This window comes from Tyto alba, unplaced genomic scaffold, assembly GCF_018691265.1.
Source record: "Tyto alba isolate M040663 unplaced genomic scaffold, T.alba_DEE_v4.0 Super-Scaffold_44, whole genome shotgun sequence".
NCBI classification, from domain to species: domain Eukaryota; kingdom Metazoa; phylum Chordata; class Aves; order Strigiformes; family Tytonidae; genus Tyto; species Tyto alba.
The window spans coordinates 13266978-13285451 of record NW_024881320.1 but is presented as its reverse complement, the minus strand read 5'-3'; the positions used below and the strand labels follow the sequence as shown (position 1 = coordinate 13285451).

Genomic DNA, 18474 nt, shown 5'->3' with positions numbered 1-18474 from the left:
AGCATTAGTGGCTTGTTCTTGATTTGCCAGTGAGTAAAAGATTTAACTCAACTGTCAGTGATTTCCAATTCAGGCTTTTTAAAGAAAAACAAAACACAACAAAACTAACATAACTTATGAGGAATAAGAATCTTAGATTTTTTCAGGATTTCCTAATAAATATTGCAGACAGCTAATTAGTCATCTCAGCTGCCAAGTATTTACTCACCTAGCTCAATACATGTGATCCCAAGAGACCAGACATCCACCTTGCCATCATACTGTCCCTCGTCCATAGCAAGGATCACCTCTGGTGCCATCCTACCAACCACAGTGCAAAACATGCAGGTTAGGGGATACAAATTGTGACTCCCAGCACATAGCTTAAAATGAGATGGTTTCATTAGCTTCAGCAGCGCAGTGGGCCAGAATTTAAAGAGCCAGCATGGAGCTGAGTAAAGTCATGCTGAAATGAAATAATGCTTGCCTGCACTAGCAACTCTTCCAAGAGGCAGTTTAAGGAAGGAAAGTAAATAAGAGGCCAACCTGATCATCTTGCTGTTAGCACAACTGCCGGCACACAGGAGACCCACACTGATCTCAAAGGCATTGTACCTGCAGGCAGACAGCAAGGGCTGGGAGAGTCCTAAAGGCATCACTTGCATCCTTGCCAAAGATGGTGGGTTTCCCACTGGTACACCAGGAGGATTTTCCAGCAGGTATATAGAGCCTGTGAGTGTAGCTATGAAAGGAACAGGGAAATCTGGAACAGTGGGGAAATATGGTGGTCCAAGATAGAGGGATGAGTGTGGGGAAAATTAAGCCGTGGGCTCAGCCTGCAAAAATTCAGCCTCTTAACTTTTATTCTTCAAAGATGAAGCAGGCTTCCTTCCAAATGGACTTGTTCAGAGGCTGGGCAATAAGTGACTTCCCATCAATGCCTAGGGCATCTGCCACAAAGTAAGTGGAGCATAAAGCTATGCTGTTCCACTGTTAGGAATACCAAGCAATTCAAGTGATCCTTAAGCAAGTTTATTCAAAATGGAAGTCAAGTAGATGTGTGACTTCCAGTCTACATTGTCAGATTAACAGGATTCCCCTTTTCCATGTGGTTGTTTCAGTTCCATTACCTATGGCAAGCATTAACAATTTAAACCAATGGCGTTACAGCAGTCAAAACATGAGCTGGTGCCATTTCAGTGTGCTGCACAGCCTACCTCTACTCGTGGATGCTGAGAAAGAACACATTTCCTGAAGAGCTGGACACAGGGAATTTAAGAAAACTTCTTGGTTAATAAAGTTTTTATGCCAGGTATTATTTTCAGATTGTGAAATGCTGGAAATGGAAGACAGCAGTCTTATAAAGGACTGGAGTACTGCAGGCTTTACTCACCAGTAAGGCGTTCCCACAAAAGAATTGGCAGGGGAGACTATAGATGCAGACCCAAAATCAGCTAGTTTCACTTGACCTGGTTCTGTTAGAAGAATATTTCCAGCTTTAATATCCCTTAAAAAAAAAAATAGAAAAGTATAAAAGCATACTTCTGGTTACAGTAGAAAAGCTTTCAAAAATTTACACACACACAGAAGTCCACTAACATTTTCTCAACATATTTTCGAACATTCATAAATACCTGAGAGTATTTGGAAGTTTAGTATTACAGAAAGCTAGAGAAGTCAGATAAATCGGGTTTTTTGGTAAAGGAAACCTGGCTGTACCCAAAAAGGGCAGGGGGTGAGGGAAGAGAAGAAGAGATGAGCCATGGTTGCAAGGTTGAAGCCCCAAACTAAGATCCAGGTGAGATGTATCCTAATACCTAGCTGTGACACCTTAAACAATACCGGATGTTATTTTCAACTTTCAAATGCCCTACGCTACCTCATCTTATCTTTCCTACAACTCTCAGATAATTCACACATTTAAGAGATTAACATTAATGACACTACTGAAGTACAAAAGGCACAAGATATACTCAACACTTTTGGCATTGTAAGTTTCTAAACTCTAGCAGTAAGGAGGATAATTTCAAGTTAACTGTCCATAAAATGCTGAGAAAGGTTAACTCAATTTGCATACCTTCTGAGACACTTGGCAATGACCCTATTCAAAGTTCAAGATAGACCTGTCTGTTATATCCAAAATATTTTTTTTTCCACCTACCTGACATAAAAGAAGGAGGATTGCTTTAAGAAATTCAAGTCTACTTACATATTGCCAGCAGAAAAATCACAATATAGTGAAAGTTCCTTAAAACCCTGATACAGCACTTCAGTAACAAAGAGAAAATTATACACTAGTTATGCCACAGATACCTTTACATGGGCAAAGCTATTTGCTTTTGCAAAAGCAGATCCTCAACATAAATGGAATATGTGTAAATGATCACTGTCAGCCAGGCTGTATACACCATACGGCCTGGAATGTCTCTGCCATCTCTTCAAAAAATAACATGTACCTCTATACAAAAAAATGCATCAAGAAAAATATCATCTTTTCTTATCTGGTGTTTGACTGTAATTCCTTAAACACCAAAGCCACTTATCAGTAGTAGTAGATCTCACAAATAAATTACTGTGTATTGCCAAACACATCCATACTCTCACCCTGTGAAAACTAAGCTAGTTAGAAAAACGGGAGGAGACATAAAGCTATCTTGTATTCACTGCCAAGGATACAAGAGGATACACTGAATCGTACAACAGTTGAAGCATAATGATTTGTGCATCAAATACAAATCCAGCATCACTGCAGACCTACAAAACAGGCAAGCTGAAAGACCCTTTAAATTTAGCATGATACCAAACACTGGTGAAATGTCTTTGTCTCCAAAGGGCAGCACACAGGGTCGACAAAGCTGGAACAGAGAGAGCCACAGAGATAGGAGTTTACTTACAGTATTTCAGCAGCAGAGCCAGAGTAAGAACCTCTATTCCCCCATTCCCTGGAGAGTATCACTTCAAAACTAGTGTTATGGTGGGTTTTTTTGCACACATGTGCTACTTGGAAACATATCCTGACGAGTCTTCATGTTTTAGGTCTATACATCTGTCTCTTCTGCTGGAGAACAAGTGCTAAATATGTCTTGCATGTGCAAGAACCAACACTCAAAAGTACAAAAGACACAGCACAGGCTGTCTTCTTCACTAGCATCTCCAGTTCTCCAGTGCTACCTTCACTGTACAATAATCAACAAAGGACTTAGCAGCCACGTTAGGTATCAGCAAGCATATTTGCTAACTTAGGTTTGCCTTGTGCCTGCAATTAAACAGAAAATAGAACTAACTGGCAGCAGAGGTGAGATTGGAGGCTTGCTTTGCTCCTGCATCTCCACAAGGTGTCCCTCCATTCTAGGTCACGCTCGTTTTGCCTCCCATGCTGTGGGGCAGGGGACCCACGGCTGTCCCAGCTGCCAGCTTTAGTCCCTTCTCATTCAGCAGCTGCTTTATTTTTCTCAGTGTTACTGAAACTTGTCACAGCAGAGGGGAGCACGGTGTTTTCCTCCAGGTGTGCAGATCCTCTGTAGCTGTGCACATCAGCACAGCACTCCTCAGTGCTGAAGAGCAAAGCTAGGAAACGGCACTCTTTCGCCTCTTTTTAAGATACAACATCTATCAGAAAACTAAAAAACTCTTGATGGTCCTCTTTTCTGAGAGGAGACCTGCCTTCCCATCTCCAAAGTTAAAAGGCAGAATACCCCTTGGACAAAAACTGGCTGGATAGGAAAGACTTGCATAGTACTTCAAGCAGTAACTTCCCTTATGGGTGCTCTCAGCACACTGCAACAGCAAAGTAACTTTTTCCAATTTGAAAGAGAAATAACCAGCTTTGTTCTTGATATGCAATAAGCATGCTAATAGAAAGTTCACACAGAGTAGCTAGTATTCAATATGTGAAATTGCTGAGTTTACAACACAATAATCACACCATGTTAGGAAGTCCTAATGAGCATTGAGAAAAACTAATTCTCAATAGTATCCATACAGGGGGTCATTTATTATAAATAAGAATTCAGTGCATTTTGAAAGCCCGTAAGATATTTCAGAACAGGTATTTTTATGCTCAAATACAGGCATATATGCAAAGGGATGATCAAAAATCATCTTATTTTATTTGTTGGAATTCAGAGTTAAATTATTATTTCACTTAGATACAGTTTAATAACCATGTGTAAATATGCCCCAAATAGTTATTCCAACAAGTGACCAATAATTCCTGTCTCTGTAAAAATCCTTCACTGTCTCAGCCTCAGATATACTAATTTTCTATCTCAAGCCAGCAGACTACAAAGAGGCTTTTAGCCCTGTAAATTAGTCTCAAGTTGCCTCATTCTGATGACTCCCCACTCATTAAACTAATCTAGTTCTCATCCATTTCACAAGTCCCCGACATATCAGCAGTATCCAAAACTAGACAAAAACACCCCATAAAATGAGAACATGCAACATTGGCAAATGAGTCGAAAAAATGCAAACTCCTGAAAAATACCACATTATGAAAGACAGATCTAGGAGCTTCTTCCATAAGCTGCCTGTTACAAAAATCTTCCTCTGCCTGTGTACTCTGATTTCTCCTAAGGTAGTTTTACCCTTGACTTACGCTTTCATCAACTGATTTCTGAAAGCATGAAGTTTTACTTACTCATATGTAAAAAATTCTCATAATATCTAGTCTTAAAAATAGTCTAGCTCTATCACTCCACTTTATTCGGCAAGTTTAGGGTGATATTTTCCTGTCAGTGTTTACTGCCAACATTAAGGTCTATTCTTTGTTACCAGGGTCTGCAGAGAAAAATTGCTAACATGGAAGAGAATTCAGCACAGGATAGTCACATGAAATTATTTCAACTAAAAAACCCACACTCCTTAACAGCCAACAGCTTTTATTTATACATCTACCCTGGTATTAGGAGTACTGACATGTCCGTTAGAGAAAATTTTGGTAGAATAACCTTTACCAAAGTTGCTTAAACACAGCTAAGCAATTTTCAGACTCCAGAGAGCAGAAGATAGAAGGACATCTAGCAGCACCAACCTCTGGCCTTACCTATGGATCTTACAGTGAGAGTGCAGGTAGGCCAGCCCCTGCAAGGCACCGTGGGTGATGGCAGCAATCTCCACTTCCTGAAGTGGTTTCTTGTGAACTATGGAAAAAATTCAAGAAAAAACGTAAGAAAGTAAGTGTGATCATTTCCTGAGAAAGTGTTTTTAAAGAGAAGGAACTCCACCACTTCTGCCAGCTATGAGGTGAACATCACCTTCATTGTACTCGTCTCCTATGGCCTGTTGGCCATTAGCAGCTCCGAGTCAATGCACAGCCTGTGCATGTATTTCACATCATAGGAAACCACATTTTTCTTCACATTCCTGCTAGGGCCAACAGCTACTGCTAACAGCGGGAGATATGTCTGAGTACATCTTGCCAAATGTATTTGAAATACTCATTTGGTCCTTAGCAAGGAAAACTTCCCACTTTTTTTCCCCAATAGCCAGAAAACAGGAATATTAGGAATACCAGCTACAAAGAGACGTCCCAAAGCACCTTACACATAACCCTAAATATGACTAGCACATGCCTTTGGTTGACTGTATCATCTTAGATACAAAAGATATGGCCCACAAAGACACTAGTTTTTGCAACTTCAGCTTAGATACCCTATTCCTCTGCAGCTGCTGCCGTTCTAGTTCACACTCTCATTCTATAAAACCAACTGTAATTATTCCTACAAACTGCAAGGCAAGAATAAAAGTGATATCCACAGGTTTTTGTTAAGGATATTCAGAAAACAGGCAGTCTGCTTCAGTCATGAAGGCGGCACAAGTTACAGGAACATAGCTATATACATTTATACCTTCATTTACAATACATAAATGTGCATGCCAACTATATGTAGCACTGGCCTCCTGGGAAAGTCTCAGCTTACCCTTGGTATCACAAACACAGGCATTCTAGCTACAGAATAGAGTAGTATAGACAGCCCGCCTCTACCATCTGCAAAACACCAGTCTGTGAGAAAACAGCCTCCTACTATACTCAGAAGGGGCACCAGCAAAAAAGAAAATCAAAGACTACATAAAACTTACCCTCTAGCAAATCAGAAGCTGATCCTAAACAGTACTCCATAACCAACTGCAAGAAAAAAGCATGCTTTTAAATAATTGGGTAGACACTCCCCCACAAACAGTTACTACTTGAATGGCTGAGAAACAGTAGAAGTAAAGAAAACCTGAAGTTGCAAGAAATGCAGTAAGCTATGAACAAAATAAACTGCTCCAAACATTCCAGCAATGTCAAGACATTTTCCACTGTTGTAAAGAAGGTTTAGGCACCGAGAAGTTTGTGAGGAGATACTGTGGAGGATGTTCCATAATAATTGTTTAATCTGCATAAACACGGAGGCCTCCATCAGAGAAGCAGGGATTTGTTCCAATACCCTAAATATCTATTCCCTTTAAATTACCTGGAAGTTTCTTCAGATGAAAGGGGCTACAGGCAGCATGGAATGAAGACTGCTACATGTAAAGACACTGCGTGTACTGAATATCTGATTGCTGTACTGCACATTTTCTGCTCATAAAAACCTCTAAATGCCACCTCACTCACTCACCCATGCCGTATGTTCTTTCAGGTAACAGCCCTTATACTCTATGGTGTTGGGGTGCTTCAGCTGTTGTAGAAACTTGACTTCTTTGATGATATCCTGCCATTTCTAATAAAAAAAAGCAAAAAGCTATAAATACATTTCTCTGCTTAATCCCCTACATACTCATACACCACATGCTGTACTACAGTCTGTAAAGCAACCATAAAACTATTTTACAATGTGAAGTTGGTAAGAGTCATAGCTGCAAAAGCACCATGGTACATCAGTTGTCTGGATCCCTCTTGCACTGAGACGTGCCTCCCCGCCCACTCCCAAGATGTATTTAAACAGCTTAAGGATTGCAAAAATATTTTTATTCTCATTTTAATTGCAATACATTTTACTTAAAGCACTTCTACTGTTTTGAATATTGAACTGTCCAGTGGTCTCAAACTTAGTAACAAACCCACCTTCCCCAAGAGTCATCGCCTATAATACGTGCCAGACACAGTAGCAGTTAGCTGTTTGCTTCCTTCTGTAACACAGCACAAAGCCACTGACATTTGGAAGACCTCAGCATGTGTGGGAGATCAACAAGCAAGCAAGGGAGAATGAGTTTAAAACATCCCTGTTTGCTCTTAACAGAGAAACACATTCTCCACTGCATGTCAACACACCAATCCAAACGAACAGAGCCAATCCAAGTTCAAAGCGCCACAACACAAAAATAAGAGGAGCAACTAAGAAGCAACAACTGAAGTGAGACTGATATTCAGAATACAAAGTCTATGCAATTTTAGAATATAAAACCTGGAGAGTTTCAAGTCAGCTACACGTTCCAGTTGACACCTCAAAGAATTGTGGTTATGGCTCCAGTAGCCAGTGTGCTCTTAATGCCCTTATTACTGAATTATTACTAAAATAACCACCATATAAGCACTATGAATTCCCATTCACTTCCTTAAACGGAACTATTTGTCAAAATTTGCATAAACTCATTCTTCCTCCACAAACCTCCATGCTTCCTATGGAAGTGAGCAACAGCTACCACATTATAAAGCTGGTCTGCTGGGGTCAAATGTAATATGCCGTTAATTTCACTGTTCAGATTTACATTATGGTTACAACAGCTTCTGCATGCAGAATTGGCTTTATTCTCCTTACCTCATTCGTTTGCTTTCCACTATAGGACATTTTCTTGACTGCCACCACCTCATTAGTGTGGGAATTTGTAGCCTGGAGTAGGGAGAAAGAAATAGATTGAAAAAAGTTTCTTTTTTTCTTTTTTTTTTTTTTAACTCCCCATGTACCAAGTTGTGCCTTTGACAAATGCAGGCTTTTTTCTCCTATATCGCATTCTTGCAAGCTCCCATACTTCAGAGACATCTTCCTCATGATAAGATTTACCAGACAACTACTACAACAACTCTTCCTGACTTTATCTACCTGTTCGTATCCACTGTTCCTCTCTCAGCCCTTACTGCATTTTCTACCTCTCTATTGATATGCAAACCAAGGCCCAATATTGCACCTACTGAGAACATGCAAAATACAGTTTTATTGGAATTGCAGTAAAACCAGTTTTAGATAAGCCTTTGGAAAGTTTTCCAAAGAAACAAAAAGAGGTGTATCAAAATCCCATCATTTCATTCCAAGCCCCCATGCAACACTGATATTCATAAAGTGCTATCTCAATTTCCAGTTTCAATAAGATGCTTCATTCTGGAATTTATCTCAATTAAAAAAAAGCAACCTCCTTTTCACTGCACCAGACCTCAGTTTTCCAATTAATATTACATACAGAGATACAGGGATAGTGACGAGAGGCCAAAAACTCAAGTTTTACAAAGAGCTCTACTTGCCTGGATTGGCACTGCCCTCATTTCTGAATGTTAAGGACATAAAATTTAAAAGTTTTAGTCTTAAGGGTGAAATTCCTGTACCTCCAACCATTTACCATTTTGGGGACAAAAAATTAGTGACAGTTAAAAGCTTAGAATACAATAGAAACTAAATGTAGTAAAATCCTTCTTTCAGCTGCTTAAGAGGATGAATACTATCAAGTAACATATTAATGAAAGACATTTCATGATGCATACAGTGACTTCAAAGAAAAATGATGTTGAGGGAACCAATAGAACACAGGAATTACTAAAGGGAGTTGACACACTTAGACTCTTCACAGCACACACTCCTCCTCAAATGAATTGAGAAAGCAGAATACAAATAACTTTTGCATAAGGCAAACCCCTTCCTAATCACTCACCATCCTGATTCAGCACATAAAAGATCAAGAGTACTTTAGTTAAAAGATTAATTAATTCTGGTGTTCTACAGGAATTTCCAAGTATTTGTCTGTTACATTAATTCCAAGTATCTTCATGTGAACATAATCTCACTCATTTCAGATGTAATTTTTTCCTGAAGTGGCACACTGCCATGTTTTCACAGTTGTGGGTGAAGTTCTCACTGTACCAAGCGCTTGGGAATCTCCTGGCTGAAACAACTTAAAGGGCTGTACAATTACACTTGTAAGAAATGTCCACTTGCTGAAGTGGTTTTGGCCATACTTGTACTTTAGTGAAAAACCTGGCAGACAACAAGCGCATTTTGCTTGCAAAGCCTCCTTTACACTGCCCTCATCTGCTTTATCACTTTCTGCATATTTCTAACATGGATATAAGTAGGTTGCTTTTGATGAAAACTATTCTTCTGAAGTCAAGTGTGAAATCAACTTAGGTGATTTCAAGTCAAGTTAGCATCAACTTTAAAACCTTGTGGGAAGTGAAGTATTTTTTTCTTAGCCTTCTGATAATTAAGTATAATTTCTTTCAAGCAAGAAAAGAAATTTCAGATTATCTTGCCAAACTTTGGCAATAGTATGCTGGAAAACAAAACAGCTTGCAAAAATTGAGCTTAAATTGACGTTTATACTAGAATAATCGTATTAATCCGCAACAACAGTAACAAGCTACAGATCAATGTATTTGCTGTTTGCAGTAGCATCAGTACCAATTTAAATAGAAAGGTCAAAGAGAGGCAGCAACAGCGTAACAAACCATTCCCTGCCTCTTTTTAGGTATCTGAGGTCTCTCCCCCATCCTTCATGATGATTTTAAAAGCCCTGTTCTTTCAATGTTTTTTTGACCTATTCTCCTCTTTTGATAACAAGCACGTCAGGGTCCCTGGACTCTTGCCATGATGATCCATGATCTTATTCTTGCCCCTGTTTTATTCCAAGATGCATAAGAATCAAGATGTAAGACAGACTACAAAAGGAGGAAAAACAAAACAAAGATGTGCAGCATCCCCAGCACAGTAGGGAAAAGCTCTAGCATGACCCATCCAAGGCAGGGTATAGCTAGAGGCCTGCCTCAGGTGAACGGATGGATCCCAGGCGACTGTGCACTGCAAACCACAAACAGGTCAGTTCCTGCTTGTGACTTACGTACACAGCAGGACAGGGCAAAGACTCTGAAAAACAATTTACTGGATGCCAAGTGCTTCATGTGACAGGAAGGAAAGCTTAAGTTTCAAACAGTGACAAATAAGTGCGGGTGTATCACAGAAAAGTGGTGATGCATCCAATTACTATGTTACTACAGTAATATTACTACAGGCATGACTGCAATCACCATCAAGCTTGGAGGATGCAGCTACTGCTAGGGTATTGCAAGAAGTTGCAGTCTGGCTAAACTCTCCAATGTCTTAAAAGCACAGACCAGTTAAATACAGCAGCCAGGGAAAGGAGGAAGAGAAGCACTGGGGAGTAGCAAGTCTTTTAGCTAACCATAGTGACATCTCAGTTGTAAGCCTGCTTGGTAGACTGGATCCCTAGCATTCCTCACGCTCTTCCCCTGGAAGTATGAGGAACTTCTGAACACCAGAGCTGAATGATAAAGGTGGCACCTTCACTACTTCATCTTTACCTTATAGCATATCATGTATCCTTTCCCTTTGGTTTTGAAAAACACTGGTTAGGACCTCCCTACTCCCATTTAAAAAAAATGCTTGGTCTTCTTACAGAGTGCATCAATATGTAATGTAAGTTTTACAGCCTCATCCTCTTACACATGCAGTACATTTAACATTATACTTTCACTGACCTGCCACTCCAACATCTAAAAGTGCTGGTCCCACTGTTGGCAATACCCATGGCAAAAAGCCCCCAGTGTCATTACTACCAGATTATACACTGAGGAATTACATTGTTATCCATCAAAATGCACATGTACTGCTTCTCTGACACAAAGTATCAGAGTTCTCCTGTTCTAACAGCAGTTCCACCAACACCTCCATCACCATATGCAACTATAAACAGTGAATTGGAGTGCTTGGACCTAATTCATGCTAGCTATTGCCAGGTTCTGGAGCTACAGGTCTAAGGGTACTTATCTAAATACTTTAATGTCTGATATTCAGAAATCTCAGTTCTAGTGAACGTGATCTTCTGGAGTGGCAGGCCATGCTACCAAGCAACTTTAATTTGTCTCTGACTGATTTTCTCATTGTGAATTCTATTTTAGTTTCACTGATAGCAACTGGATTATAATTATTTTCAAATCCAGTATTTTGGATTTGACTGATACTAATTGTAAAAGCACTATTCTTCTCACTTTCCAGATTAAATTCTTTTGACTGCATCAATTAATGCAATACATCCTTCTCACTTGAATTCTCATTCCTCTTAGGACTTTCTTCTGCCATGTAAGCATTTGCTGTTGAAGATAGTACATTATGAGATGATCATAGGGACAGAGAGGGTAGCAAAACAAAACGGTATTTCAAAGAGTTCTCTAACTCCTAAGTTATCAGAGCAGCATAGAAATCATTCAAAAGCCCGAATGCATTTTGATGCGACTCCCATGGTATCTTTACCCAAGCAGCCACAATACCAATTCATTAACAAAAGTAGCTTTTAACTCCAAACGCATTTTGAATCATTAATTCACTAGATCTATTAATTTGCAATGATTTACAAACATATGAGCACCAAGTAGAGTATCTTGAAATTCCAGTTTGGCAAATTAATTTCCAACTGCTTCAATCCAACTTTCAGCATCAGACAGCACAAGATACTTAACCTGAATGGTTGGGTGCACTATTAAGACTATAGTCAACTACTACTATAAATACAGCTGTTAACTGTAAAGAGCTCAGGAGTGCTCTAAGAACACTTATTTTTGAGATTTGTTATGAGAAAGCTAATACGTACGGGCGCTCCCTTTTAAAATGCTGAAAATCTCAAAAATATCACTTAAAATTGGTTGTTTTCCAAAAAGGAGGTAAAGAACTATACTTACAAAGTAAACTGCTCCAAAACTTCCATGTCCAATTTCATGTAAACCCACAAATATTTCTTCAGGATCATCTTTGTAGAACAGGTCAGCTATTTCTGGGTCCTTTGGCACCCCTTTGCGCATGTTGAACAATATTATGAACTAGTTCGCGCTTTCAATTTCCAACCAATTTCTTCCTTCATCTACAAAGCAGTCTGTAGACAGCATTCAGCACCTGGTGAAAAAGTTATCTTTAATCTGTTTCCTTTATGCATGTTTCTGTTCATGCTTCTCTGACAGCAAAATAAGAGGAAACACTTTCAGGAGTAATAGACTTCAGTATAATTTCCTTTGGCTAATTCTTTTTAATTATTAGTCCAATTTAGATACAGAGATTAAAATGCATTCAGAGTACAGCAGGTCTTTATCTCATACAGGAAGCAAGAGCTGCAGTTACACTAAAGTCCACTTGAAGACAAAAGCCCTGTTGCTATGCAAAACATCCTGTGATAGGAGTTTGTTATTCTTCATGCTGGTCTCCTAATGTGCCAGTTTTTAGACTATCACCATTGTTTCTCCTACTTTTCTCTGCTATTTGTTTGCTTTGTTTCTCTACACCCACTTGCCAGCTGGTGCTAGTAGAAAAGTTAGCTTCTATTCCACAGAGACACTTCATAATCATATGATTTTTTTATAGGTCTGAAAAATAAAAATTAAATAAGACAGCTAGTGCTGTTGGATTGTGAACCTAGGCTCCATCACGTAAGGCAGGTCTTTAGCTCCTTAACATCTTTCTTTAGCATAAACATATAACTAGACAGCACAGAACTGAGCTGCACTTCAAAGAAGATTTTAAATATTAATCCCCAAGATTCTATCTATGGAAGAAATAAAAAAAAAAAAAAAAAAAAAAGAAAAAACAGCAAAAAACATCAGAAAGTTTCAACATTTCCTATCAAAACGTCCTGAAAAAATTGCATTGGTTCACTAGACACTGGTGAGCAAAGCAATGGCAGATGCCTCTACCCATCTGCTTTTGACTTCTGAAACCCTGCAGATGATCTGCAGGTGAGTCAACTGGAGCAGTTTCTAACAGTCTGGAGCAAGTATCAAAACTACTTCCAGACATGTAGTTCAGCACCTCATTTACTGAGACCACATCACCTCTGTGAATAAAAGACTTCTGAAATCATACACTAAAATGTTCAGCCTACCTCATGATATAAACCAGTGTAACATTTAAAGAGACCAGCTGAAATTTAGCAATTGGATAAAATTAAAACTAAAACGCATATAAGAGGCTTTAGAAGGCTTCAGAGTACAAGTGCCATCCAGATGGAATGATGAAAGCAGAGCGCAATTTTGGTCTGGGGCTGAGACAGCCTCCTTGGCTCAGGATGATAAGTAGTGAAGCAACAAGCACAACAAACTGCAGTTCATTAGAGGTGCACAAAGTACTCTGCTGGAGCATACCTGGGTAACTGTGGCACAAAGCATGCTCTGTGGCTCAGATTCCTTTCAGCAGCATTGTCCTGTGCTCTCGTCCCCCCAGACTCTATGCACTCTCTTTTCCTGCAAATGAAAACAAATATCAGTATTTAGAAAAAGCATTTTAAGATTTATACCGTATGCTAATACACAAAAATACTACATCTAAAAAAGACCACAGACTATCAAGGAACCATTTGAAAGACCAGTTAGAAGGAGTACTGGCTGTGAATGCTAATGGTGGCTCTTTAGGTGAAGATATGCACTTCCTGTGTGCTACAGCCCTTGGGGTTGCTATACATCATTAAGATAGGAAACCAGGAAAAGAGGTTAAATGCCAAGTTCTCTGACTTTATTATAAAGACTCAAGCTTGCCAGGGCATAGGAGGAACATGGAAGCTTGCTCTCAGACTACACTTTTTAGACTGACTATAAAAAGTACAAAGTTCACAAAGCTGAGTCTATTATTTAGCTCAGTATGTTGTACCTGATGACATACAAGACTTCAAAGAAAGTCCTAGGCATTAATAAGTCAAGCAATGTTGGATTCCACCGGGGAGAGACTGAGCAATGAAAAGATGAAAAAGGAGGGCAACCAGTTAGACCCATCAGCTGAAATCAAGTCTGGATTGCTCAGTTAAGGATGCAACTCACAGCAGTCACCCACTCCTACTGATGTAGTAACACCCCCAAACAGCCACCGCCGTCCTCTCAGTGGAGTCAGACACACTGAGAGCTTGGAATCAGCTTGCCCTCACAGAAACAGTCATCATGTAGCTACACATGCAGTAGAAACGCTTCTGAGTAAAGCATACTGCAGTAGTTACATTGACAAAATCTGAATTAATGACAATCTAACTCATCTTCTCTTTTACTAAGAAAAAACAAATGAGTAGAAGTCTTCCTGCTAGTAGCCAACATTACCAAAAAATGGTATTTTTGTCTACTGTTCTCAACAGAGGGGAATACCACTGAGCTGTTAAAAAGCTATTTAAAGAGCTCCAGAAAAGGTTCTGCAACGTTTAGGGGTTTGTTTGTTTGTTTTGTTTGTGTTTGGTTTTGTTTTTTTTTTTTTTTTTATAAAAAATCTCAAGTATAAACTAATGACAAAAGCCAGATGAATGAAATGATTATTTATTCTCAGCTGATTGGCCTCACCCAAAGGTGCTATATTTACTACATGCCTGCAGACAGGGGAAAAGAATGCAGTATTTCTGGTCTGGCATTCTTCAGCCAAGTGAAAAATCCATTTGGCTTTAGAACAATAAAAACAAACTAAGAAAACAATTTATCCATCTCTAGTCAAATGAACTTCTCTGCCATAAACAAAGTTTGTGCAGCTCTAGTATTCAAGAATAAGTTAGTATTTAAAATGGGAAACTAAATGTCAATAAGTAAAGTTAAGCCCTAAGTAATTATGTCATTCTCCAGTTGGGATAAATGTATATGCTGAGGCTGTACAATAAGTAAATCTTCTCAGCAGGACTATTATTTTCCGGTAATCATTATCAGAAAAACTTAGGATGGAACGTGTATCAAGAGTGACTTGAGTTCTGGTGGTCTGAAGGTAATCAGCTGCCCCATACCATCCCATAGTGCCTGCGGTGCCTCTTGGTGCAAACACTGAGAATCCTTTGCGTGACCACGTTGCTGCACTAGATGTGCAATTCAGGCATGGGACAGCGTAGGACAGCAAAGATACAAAACACACCACTGTGAGGTAAGCTGGCAAGGTCACAAATTCTTCATATTTCAACTCTTCTAGAAACATGAAGTCTGAAATAAACATGTTTTAAACAATGGCAGAGCATTATGGGAGTCAAATGCTGTTAGTAGAAGCACTCAAGTTCCAAGGTATGGTTAATTTAAGCAAGTTCTTTCAGTGACCAAACTACCAAATTAACACATCAAGAAACAATTTCTACTAGAAGTCTGATTTCTACTCTTCATCCTTCAAAAAGGACACCTAAAGCAGCTTTCAAGACGATGTTCTGAAGACCTCAAATGAAAACAGCTTTAATCACACTGGTGGTGACTTACAAAGTGACAAGTGACTCGAGATTTTCAGTTTGTGAGATCGACATTTTGTTCAGACAAGGCCATTTGGAGATGCCTCTGACTGCTGACCTAGAAATTAAAGCTCTCAGTCAACAGTTACTAGTGAAAAATTCCTGCCTTGGAGTTAAAACTGCTTGTGCCCCATTTCTGAAACGCTAAGGGGCTAGAAAAATAGGATGAATGCTTGCGAGTACATTCAGCATCAGAAATGGTACTAAGAAAAATATTTAAAAGATTCTCTGAAAAAAAAAAAATCTCTAATGCAGATTACAGGACACATCATGAAAACCAGAGAGAAAATTGTTTTTTAAAGGACTATGACTATTCCAGGTACAATTGGGAAACCAGAGTTACTTTGGACACATCTGTATGGCAATGTCTCTGTTTCTCATTAATGTCCCAGGCAGAGGAAAGCAAAATCACCAGTTACTTTAAAATTGAGTTCTGTATGGGAAATGCACGAAGCAACCTGTGGCCTGCTCAGCACAGAAGTGCCCAAAGCAAGAGTAAAATGGTGAAGAACTGCATTGAAAACTACAAGTGCAAGACAATTATGTTCTTGAACCAATCCTGCTTAGAGCAGTTTGCTGTACTACTCCCCTCCTCTCCCACCCTTCAAACACAACTCAGGCATGCAATCCAGCCAAAGTGACCCTCTCTCGACGGAGTGGGTAGTTATTGCAGTAGTTATGGCCCACTGCCATCTTATCACAGTGTCTCAAGGATTCTCTACTCACTTGCACTAAATGGCACAATAACCTGGTGCTTTTAGTGGCTGGGGCAAGACGACAGCAGGTCTCATCATGGAGTTTCACCAGAAAATGTTGGTAGAGAGTACGGGAACAGTCAGGCCAGGAGGCAGACAGCAGCAAGCTACTGCCTGTGAACAAGGAATGATAAACTAGTGACACATCCTGCAGACTACTCATAGGCTGGATAATGCGGTAACAAGTCTCACTACTATAGCAAACGTGGGGGTTTTTCCAACGGTTTAAAGAAAAGCAAAGTTCCCTCAATCATAAGCCACCCTCACGTTTAAAAAGCATGCATTACTGCTTTTTCTACATATGTTTGCACAAAAATTCTCTTGCTACCAATGATGAGCTCCACGTGCCATATTACTAACAACATAAACGACCTTGACCTGAATATAAAAGCAGCAACAAAACATAACTGGAATTGCCTTTAAGATGGGCTAAACAACCCAGATTTCCAAATATTCCATGGATCTAAAGCTACACCCATGTGCAAGAACAGTTACCCTTGTGCACTCAAATTTTGTAACTGCTAATAAAATGTCTACACAGAGGATGGTACCAGATGAGGACGGTACCAGAAGATAGCTACTGCTTTCTTTGTCAAGTTCACTAAGCAGCTGGCAACCTGCCCAGCATCCTCAGGTCACAGCCCAGTTTCCACACCCTACAAGCATCTCAGTTTCACTCCCATAAAGTGCAAGTGTGTGGCTTGTAAAACATAGCTTGAATTGCATCTCACAACACTATAGGCCTGCTTCAAATGTGTACAGAAATATATAAAATTCATTTTAGTTCCTAACTACACCACAGTACTTCCCAAAACAAGGACAAAGTTTTCCACTTCAAGCAGAAAAACAAACTGCAGGAAACAGGGTGGAACAGCAGCAGATTCCACTCATAGGAGGAGCAACATAACATGGCTCATGCATTCATTTTTAGATTAATATTTTTTGGGGAATAATTTTACACCAGAATTATTTTTCCAAGAATGACAAACAGAGTCCCCTTTCTTCATTTCAGTCTCTACAAAATCTCAAAAAATCTGGAAGACAGCGTTAAAATGGAAATTCAGATGATAAAAACTGTCCTGAATAAGAAACCTCTTGAGCTCAAAGCAGACACCTGCTCAAGTTCCACTGCAGTCCTCACACATAAACTTACATTGTGTTGTTTGCTTTTGGGTTGTGGTTTTTTTTTTGTATAAAGTAGGAGTTTTTTCTTTTCCCTTTAATTGCTACATATGGCTAGCTAGCAAGTCTATACACAAACTTCATGCAGTGCTTTTGCAGCCAATTTTCTCACATGCAGACCACAATCTAGGATGAACAGTCCATTACTTCACAGAAGCAGGGACTTTGGCTTTTTGAGAAAGACTCTTGAACCTCCACGTTTTAAGATAGTCTGTGTCATTCCTTTGATTAAGAATTACTTTTCCAGATAACATTAGTAACTGAAAGCAACATATGTGGTTTTTCCTAGTATATTAGCTCTTAGTTTATTTTAATGCTTAAAACCGTCAGATACACGTATCTGGTATATAAATTCAAGGTACTTAAAATTTGCTGACAGTGTCTACAAAGAGCAACTTATTACAGCCTTTGTTTGCTTAAATTAATCACTGATTCTAAAACACTCAGATTTCATTTTGGTCTAGAAGCAGCAAGTCCTCTCAAAATCTTTCTGCAAATTTCTAAACAGCAAAATGATCCAATTTGTACATAACAAATGCAAGGTATCCAGTGATCTTCAGTAGCAAAGAAAAATATTTTTGAGCATTTGAAAACACTCTGCAGATATCAGGATAGTGCTCCCTTAGGGTATGCAGCAGGGGGACCAGGTTCAGGAATCAGGGCAGAGCGATGGGAGCTGAATAAAGTGACCAGAACATAAGCACAAAAGGTGCCTAGTCATACAGTCAGCAGCTGAGACTCATATGCTACTTCCTCTAACACTACCTTTTTCACTCTGCTTTTCAAAGAAATAACTTCCCAGACATTCAAGTCAATTACACACACCATTTTATTTAATATTTGCATAATATTTGGATGCAATCACAGCTCTTCACTACCTACAACTTCTTTTTAGAAGTTCAAGAATCATTCTTTGCTAAGTATTCAGCTCAGCAATCCACTTCGAATATCATCCTGACACATACATACTTTGTTTCAGTATTCTCCAGTGCTCACATGTGCATCAGGTCATTTAGAGTTAACAAGATTACTCATGCTAATAAAAACCCTTGAATTAGAACTTGACTAAGGTGATCACTGCGCATAGTGCCCCTGGGATATGAAATTTAACTAATAACTTGCAGGTCTTGCTGTAGATGCA

General features: G+C 39.2%; 1 protein-coding gene across 3 annotated transcripts in view; it reads right to left on the bottom strand.

Moving 5' to 3' along the window:
- TAOK3 (TAO kinase 3) overlaps positions 1-18474 on the bottom strand; it is a 95826-nt gene that overhangs the window by 40507 nt on the left and 36845 nt on the right. For 2 of the 3 annotated variants that reach the window (XM_042805730.1, XM_042805732.1), the window contains exons 1-9: positions 16123-16218; positions 13313-13411; positions 11864-12074; positions 7725-7796; positions 6585-6686; positions 6061-6106; positions 5024-5120; positions 1373-1486; positions 209-300 (exon numbers count right to left, since the gene is read on the bottom strand). In XM_042805730.1, coding sequence (XP_042661664.1) covers positions 209-300; positions 1373-1486; positions 5024-5120; positions 6061-6106; positions 6585-6686; positions 7725-7796; positions 11864-11983 — 643 coding nt within the window. In that variant the 5' untranslated portion in view covers positions 11984-12074; positions 13313-13411; positions 16123-16218. Of the gene's footprint in view, positions 1-208; positions 301-1372; positions 1487-5023; positions 5121-6060; positions 6107-6584; positions 6687-7724; positions 7797-11863; positions 12075-13312; positions 13412-16122; positions 16219-18474 lie in introns of those variants that run through there. The other variant, XM_042805731.1, reaches the window with a different exon arrangement.